Source organism: Lathyrus oleraceus, chromosome 7 (genome assembly GCF_024323335.1).
Source record: "Lathyrus oleraceus cultivar Zhongwan6 chromosome 7, CAAS_Psat_ZW6_1.0, whole genome shotgun sequence".
NCBI classification, from domain to species: Eukaryota; Viridiplantae; Streptophyta; class Magnoliopsida; order Fabales; family Fabaceae; genus Lathyrus; species Lathyrus oleraceus.
The window spans coordinates 547073490-547081183 of NC_066585.1; the positions used below are offsets into that span (position 1 = coordinate 547073490).

Sequence of the window (7694 nt, forward strand, 5' to 3'; positions counted from 1 at the left end):
TTGATGTCTGTAAACATCATCTTTCGATGTTCGTAACATCGTTATCCCTTCCCTAGTGAAGATTTCTCCTCTCCGTTGGTGTCGATAAACGTCGAGTTTTTCCTATTCGTCCTATGACGTCTAGTTGTACCCTCCCCATGTGGATTTACCTCTCCGTTGGTTTCGATAAACGTTGAGTTTTTCCCAGTCGTCCGTTGACGTCTGGTTGTTTTTCTCTTATTCCCATTCATCTGTAAATGTCTGGTCGATCTTTTTGGTGTCTGTAAACATCATCTTTCGATGTCTGTAAACGTCGAGTTTTCTCCCATTCATCCGTTGATGTCTGGTCGAGCCTTCCCATTTGATCTTACCTGATCAGGAGGGCCTTCCAAGGTCTTGGTGAATGGGCCAGAGAATGAAATGAGAGGGGGGTGTACCTGCAAGGTGCTCCAATGCTTAAGTCAGAAAAGGTACAGAATGAGGTTATCAGAGTGTGAGTTAGAATACCTGCCCCTTTGCCATGAAAGGGGTATTTATATTGAGCCCCCAGCGCTGGGCCAAGGCTCCTAATGGGCTGGATTAGCTAGGCCCAAGGAGGAGCTGCCAGGGGACGCGTAAGAAGCGTTAAGACCTAGACCAAGGTCTGCCCCCTGGTCCAACTGCCCCTATCCCTAAGGAGACAATATAGGGGAGTTGGGTGACGTGGTGAGTGAGATGCCGTTATGGCTCTGCCCGACACAACTTAGGTGTCCGCGACGTGGGTTGACGATGAGTGGATGGAGATCATATGAGGAGGACCCGCTCGTTGTCCGACACGTATTTAAGGGGCCGGGGAGACGTTCGTCGGGCGGACGGTCGTTCACCTGACGTGTCCTCGTGGTCGTTTGGACACGGTCGTTTGGACGTGGGCTTGGCGAGCATTGGGCCGTGCCGTGCCTAGTGTCATGGCCCAGTCCAGAACAGGAGCCCCCCAAGTCGAGTCTCTGAGCCAGAGAGATGACTTATGTTTCAACTAAGGGTTCCCCGAGGCGATGGGGAAGCTTCATCGTTAGACAGGTGAGGTCGTAACAGACCTGTTCATGACCGACCCTTTCTCCGGGAATGTCGGGGATGGAGGTGATCGGTTGGTCCGCACCTTCCTTGTGGTAAACGTGGGTATGACGCGGGGAGGTGGCGTCTTGGTGAGTCGAGGAGACGGATAGGTGCTCGGGTCGTTTCAGTTTCTTATCTTTGATAGACGTGTCTCAGAATCAGTGGGGTCGCTTCGTTTCGTGTGCAAAGACGGCGTAGGCAGGCTAGGCAATGATGACCTAGCGTGTTGGTCCACGTGCCAAGCCCTATAAAAAAGGGGTTGAGTAACTTCATTTCCACTTTTTTCGCTCACACGTTCACCGGAGTTCTCCACATTCTCCCTCGTTTGCTTGCTCTACCGTCTGGACCGCCGTCTCCGCCCGTCCTCCTATCTGAACCACCGTCTTCTGCTCGGGCACCACCGTACCCCTTTCAACTTAACTATGACAGGTATGATTTTCCACTGTGACCCACTGTTTTTCCTTGTTGTTTTCTGTCAAACGCGTGCTATTTTTGTAGAAATGTGGTTAGGTTTAACTTAGGAACAGTGTAGTGGACTGTAGGTGTATATTAGGCGGTAGAAAATAGGGTTGGGATCATACTGTACCGGGCATAAATTTCATATGCCGGGCAATACTTGCATAGGCTGTATGAAGTTTATGCCCGGTCTCCATAGAATGCGCGCGTCACCGAGTTGAGCACGGTTAGTGTCCGTCGCCGCTACGCCCTTTCACTTGACCTGCGGTGGAAGGGTGGATTTGATACGACGTCGAATTCACTCTTTCTGTCTGCGTTTCAGGTGCTACCGGGCGCTTACGACCGAGGAGGGAAGATTCTGGGTCCTCCACCGAAGACGCGACAATCGCTCGTCTCCCTGTCGGGGATGGGAGTGTCCGAGATGGTACCGAACACGCCTCCTCTTCCGGGCAGGTCGACTTCTCATGGGTTGCGGACGAGCCCTTGGAGGAGGAATCAGACTTCTGTGACGAGGCCGTCATTGCTTACGCTATGGTCGAGACCATAAGCCGGGAGGATCCACCGAACTGGTATTGCTGCGCCCCCAAGGAAGAAGACCGCATTTGCCATCATTTCCCGGGGAAGCAGTTCACCATGTATGAATTTGCTTTCCGTGAGGCGGGGATTAGACTGCCCTTCAACTCCTTCCAGATGTCGGTCTTCAAGTGGCTCCGGCTGGCGCCGTCCCAACTACATCCTAATGCTCTCGCATTTATGCGGGCATTCGAGTTAGTTTGCCAGTTCCTCGGCATTGGTTGCACCCGGGCTCTCTTCTTCCACGTTTTCCATCTCCAGAGGTCCGGTTCCCGTGGTCGCCACAGTTGGGTTTCTTTCAAGCAGCCCGTGCGTCTGTTCAAGACGTACGAGGATTCTGTTCGCCATTTCAAAAACCGGTGGTACGTGGTGATGCCGATTACCCGGGCTGCCCTTCACTCTCTATACTACTATCAGCGGACACCCAATGGGGAGGAGACGCTGATGTCGAAGATACCGCTGAGGTGGCAGCGTGATCATTTCGATCTCTCCACGGCGCATTACCGAGTCAAGTATGCGATGCTCGGCGAGGAGGATAGGCTCGCGTACAAGAAGCTGGTCGATTACGTGCAGAGCTTCAGCTTGGGGTTCTGGGCGAATCGACAGGGCGTGCCCTACCTGGATGAGGCCGGGGAACTAATCACCGAGGCGCGTTATATCAATACGAAGGCTCTGCTCGAGTGTGATACCGAGGAGGAAGCTCTGGCGTTATTGAGTAGGCAGACTTTGTTTAGCTTTTTATTTCTGTTTATGACTTCGCTCGCTAATGTTGGTGTGTAATTTATTTGCAGGTGCCATGCCCAATGCTCGTGATCGGGTGCTGAAGCTAGCGAATCAGGTCGGCGCTCCTGACCGGGTGCCCAAGAAGAAGAAGAAAACTGTGGCCCGTCCCTTGGAGACTGCTGGCGATGCCGGGGCTAGTCCCTCGCAGGCGGCGAGCGTGATTCCTTCCTCTCCTCCTCGATCTAACCCGATCAACATTCCTGATAGCAGTCCGTCGCCAGCGGCTTCTCCCCTCCATAAACGGAAGCGTCCGGCTGGGGCCCTTACCAGGTCGTCTCCAGGAAGTTCGCATGGACCGGGCAGCTATCTTCTACCTCCCTGCTATGTGGAACGGTCGTTCTTCAAGGCCGAGGAGTCGATTGTTGTGCCTGCGCCTGAGGCCAAGGCTATTCTGGACCAGGATGTTGCTGCCCGGAGGAAAGATCTGGCCAGGGATATTGCTGCTGTCATCCGGGTGATGGAGACGGCCATGGTTTTGACCGACACTTCGGTCTCCACCGCCTCGCTGGAGGATGCCCTTTTGCAGGTTCGGACGGAGAAGGAAAGACTATCTCAAGATCTGTCGGACTACAAAGAAGAGCATCAGCTGCAGGAAGGGCTGAGCCAGAAGCTGGAGGAGGTGGAAAAGGAGAGGGACCAGTTGAAGGCTGCTAAGGCGAGCTTGGAAGAGCAGGTGGTTGACCATCAGAAGCTGACCGAGGACAACGCTTGCCTACGGGCTCAGGTTGAGTCTCTCGAGGGAAAGGTCCGTCCTCTGGCAGATGAGACCGAGGAGGAACACGCCCTTGGTTCGCGCGGTGAGCTGCTAGGGCATATTCGGACTCTCAACCAAGATCTCGTGGCCTGCTTCAAAGAGGGTTTCGACAATGCTGTCGAGCAGCTCGGGCTTCTGAACCCTGAGTTGGTGACAGTAGGGTCGGCCTATAACTGCTGCGTCCGGGACGGTGAGATTATCTGCCCGTTTGAAGCGGAGGAGGAGCTGGGGGGAGAAGAAGAAGAAGAGGATGAAGAGGTGCTCCGAGCGGAGTCTTAGTTTATTTGTTTTTCTTTGATTTTAGTTATCATGGCCTGCGTGCCTTATGTATTTGGCCTTCGGGCGTTGTAATATGGCCTTCGGGCGTTGTAATATGGCCTTCGGGCGTACTTGGCTTCGGCCGCTCTTATCGTTTTTAATGCATGAATATTTACGTTATCATTCATTGTGCTCGTTTGTGTTTGATACTTGTTTGTATGAATTCGTACTCTGCTCGACTTTGATAATCTCCTCGGTTTAGGGAACCGACGAAGTGTCGGGCTTTGTGCCCGTGGGTATCGAGGCCCGGGTCCGTTGTTCGAACCCTGGTCCCGAGGCTTGGGCCCTCCCATCGCGAGCTGGGTGCCCTGCCAGTCCTGGTACTTCGACGTTGAGTCTTGGTCAAGATCCCAACCGTCGGGGAGGGTTGTGTTTGTCATGTGACCCCGGATCGTTCCCGGGTCTCGTGGTTCCTCCCTGGGGTTTTGGGGACGAAGAGCGTGGTCGTACCTGCCACGTCTCCCCGTGGTGTATTTAGCTGTAATATTGTCTAAGTTTTTCTGCGTTCCATGGTCGAGCGAGTTGTTCTCCTTGTAGGTTTTCCAGGTAATAGGCCCCGTTGCTCGTTTTGTCGCGGACGCGGTAAGGGCCTTCCCAGTTGGCCGCCAGTTTGCCCTCTCTCGGGTTTTTCTGGTTTCTTCTGAGGACCAGGGTGCCGACCTGGAACTCTCTTTTTATGACTTTCGCGTCATGGCGTAGTGCTATTTTTTGTTTGAGGGTTGTTTCCCTGAGAGCTGCTTCGGAACGTATCTCCTCGACTAGGTCGAGCTCGGCTCTAAGGGTTTCATCGTTCATTTCCTCGTCTAGGGGCTCCTCCGTCCTCCTCGTTGGCGTCCGTATCTCCACCGGGATGACTGCCTCGGTGCCGTAAGTTAGTCGGAACGGGGTTTCCCCGGTGGTAGAATGTGGAGTCGTGCGGTAGGCCCATAGCACGCTATGTAGCTCCTCGACCCATGCCCTCTTTGCCTCACCGAGTCTGCGTTTGAGGCCACGTAAGATTACCCTATTGGCCGCCTCTGCTTGCCCGTTCGTCTGCGGATGCTCGACAGACGTGAAATGCTGTGTGGTGCCCAGGCTGGCGATGAAGTCCTGGAATCCTCCGTCCGTGAATTGTGTCCCGTTGTCTGTGACAAGTGCCTGGGGTATACCGAACCGAGCGAGGATGTTGCGTTTGAAGAACCGGAGAATGTTCTGCGCGGTTATTTTAGCCAGTGCCTCCGCCTCGATCCATTTGGTGAAGTAATCCACCCCGACGATGAGGTATTTATTCTGATATGATCCGGTGACGAAGGGTCCGAGGATGTCCATGCCCCACCACGCGAAGGGCCATGGGGAAGACAGTGATTTGAGGTCGTTCGGGGGTGCGAGGTGCATGTCGGCATGTCGTTGGCATTTGTCACATCTTTTGACGTGCTCTTTCGAATCGTTTTGCATGGTCGGCCAGTAGTAGCCTGCTCGAAGGGCTTTTCGTGCGAGCGATCGTCCGCCGAGGTGTTGAGCGTTAATTCCCCGGTGTATCTCTCCAAGTATGTCGGGGACTTTCTCTTCCTCGACGCATTTGAGTAGTGGGATGGAGAATCCTCTCCGGTAGAGTTTGCCCTCGAGGAGTACGTACGAGCATGCGCGTCGTTTGACAGTGGTCGCCTCTTTCGGGTCAGCCGGGAGTTCGTCTCGTGTGAGGTAATTGTAGATGGGTGTCATCCAACAGTGGGCATCTCCAATAGCGTTGACCTCGAGTGGAGGCGGTAGTTTGTCGATGCTGGGCCGAGGGAGAATTTCTTGGATTACTGATTTATTCCCACCCTTTTTCCTCGTGCTGGCTAGTTTCGAGAGAACGTCTGCCCGTGTGTTGTGCTCGCGGGGTATGTGTTGAACTTCCCATTTTTCAAATCTATCAAGTTATTCTTTGACGAGGGACAAGTACTCGAGGAGGTTGTCGTTCTTGGTTTGGTATTCTCCTCGCACTTGTGAGGCCACGAGCTGGGAGTCGGTGGATATTTTTACCTCTTTTGCTCCCAGGTCCTCGGCTAACCTCAGGCCTGCGAGGAAGGCTTCGTATTCGGCTTGGTTGTTTGATGTTGGGAACGCTAGCGCCAATGATACCTCTATCAGGATCCCTTCCTCATTTTCGAGGATGATCCCGGCCCCGCTGCCTGATGTGCTAGAGGCGCCATCGACGAAGATCGTCCATTTGTGGGCGCTTTCTGCTGGAGTCGGGCAGTGGGTCATCTCCGCGACGAAGTCGGCCAGTGCCTGAGCTTTCAAGGCTTTCCTACTTTCGTATTGTATGTCGAATTCGGAGAGTTCTAGTGACCACCTGAGCATCCTCCCGGCCATATCAGGGCGCCCGAGCAGCTGTTTGATTGGCTGGTCGGTCCTCACCTTTATCGTGTGTGCGAGGAAGTAATATCGTAGTCTCCTCGCTGTGTTGATGAGGGCCAGGGCGACCTTTTCGATTTGCTGATATCGGAGCTCGGGACCTTGGAGTGCTTTACTCGTAAAATAGATGGGCTTTTGTCCTTCGTCGGTTTCTCTTATTAGAACGGCGCTGACGGCCTCGGTCGCCACGGATAGGTATAAGTATAGGGTTTCCTTTTCTGATGGCCGTGATAAGACCGGGGGTTGGGACAGAACCTTCTTTAGATGGAGTAGCGCTTGCTCGCATTCATCGGTCCAGTCGAAGGTAGCCTCTTTGCGAAGGAGTCTGAAGAATGGCAATGCGTGCTGGGCGGACTTGGCGATGAAACGGGAGAGTGAGGCGAGCACTCCATTGAGTGACTGGATCGATTTTTTGGTTTTCGGGGTCGGAAATTCCGAGAATGCCCGGCATTTGTCGGGGTTGGCCTCGATCCCTCTTTCGGTGAGATAGAAACCGAGGAACTTGCCTGCCCGGACTCCGAACGTGCATTTTTCGGGGTTGAACCTCATTTTACACTGTCTCGCCTGCTCGAATACCTTCGCAAGGTGTCGAGCATGGGTTATCTCCTCGTGTGATTTGACGATCATGTCGTCCATGTACACTTCGAGCATGTCCCCTATTTCGTCCTTGAAGACTTTGTTCATCATGCGTTGGTATGTAGCGCCAGCGTTCTTGAGTCCGAACGGCATCACGTTGTAATAGTAATTGCCCGTTGGGGTCATGAACGCTGTGTGTTTCTTGTCTGCGGGCGACATAGGGATCTGGTTGTATCCACTATATGCGTCCATGAAGGACAAGAGTTTAAAACCTGCAGAGTTGTCAACGAGCAAGTCTATATTAGGGAGGGGGAAAGCATCTTTCGGGCAAGCCCTATTAAGATCAGTATAATCAACACACATACGCCATTTTCCATTATTTTTCTTAACGAGGACTACATTAGAGAGCCAGGTTGTGTACTGGGCTTCAGAAATAAAATTTGCCTCTAAGAGGTCTTTTACAGCCCGCTCGGCAGCCTCTGCCTTTTCGGGCGATTGCTTGCGTCTACGCTGTGCTATGGGCTTGGCTGCCCGGTCTAAAGCTAGCTTATGACACGCGATCTCGGGGTCCAGCCCGGGCATTTCTGCGGCATTCCACGCGAAGAGGTCGGAGTTCTCTTTGAGGCATGCTACTAGCTCTTCTCTTGTTTCCTCGGGTAGTCCCTTACCTATCTTCACCGTCCTTTCCGGATCGTCCCCAAGAGGAATGAGTTCGAACTCCCCGTCGGGGATTGGTCGGACCGGGTGTTCGAGAGAGCGTTCCTTGGGGAACCTCCCCTCTTCG

General features: G+C 53.5%; 1 protein-coding gene across 1 annotated transcript; it reads left to right on the forward strand.

The window, feature by feature from the left end:
* The first annotated feature begins 1493 nt into the window (after positions 1-1493).
* LOC127104941 (uncharacterized) lies at positions 1494-3988 on the forward strand. The gene is made up of 4 exons (XM_051042080.1): positions 1494-1500; positions 1850-2815; positions 2892-3827; positions 3942-3988. Exons 1-4 carry the CDS (start codon positions 1494-1496, stop codon positions 3986-3988), a joined length of 1956 nt encoding a protein of 651 aa, XP_050898037.1.
* Positions 3989-7694: the final 3706 nt, after the last annotated feature.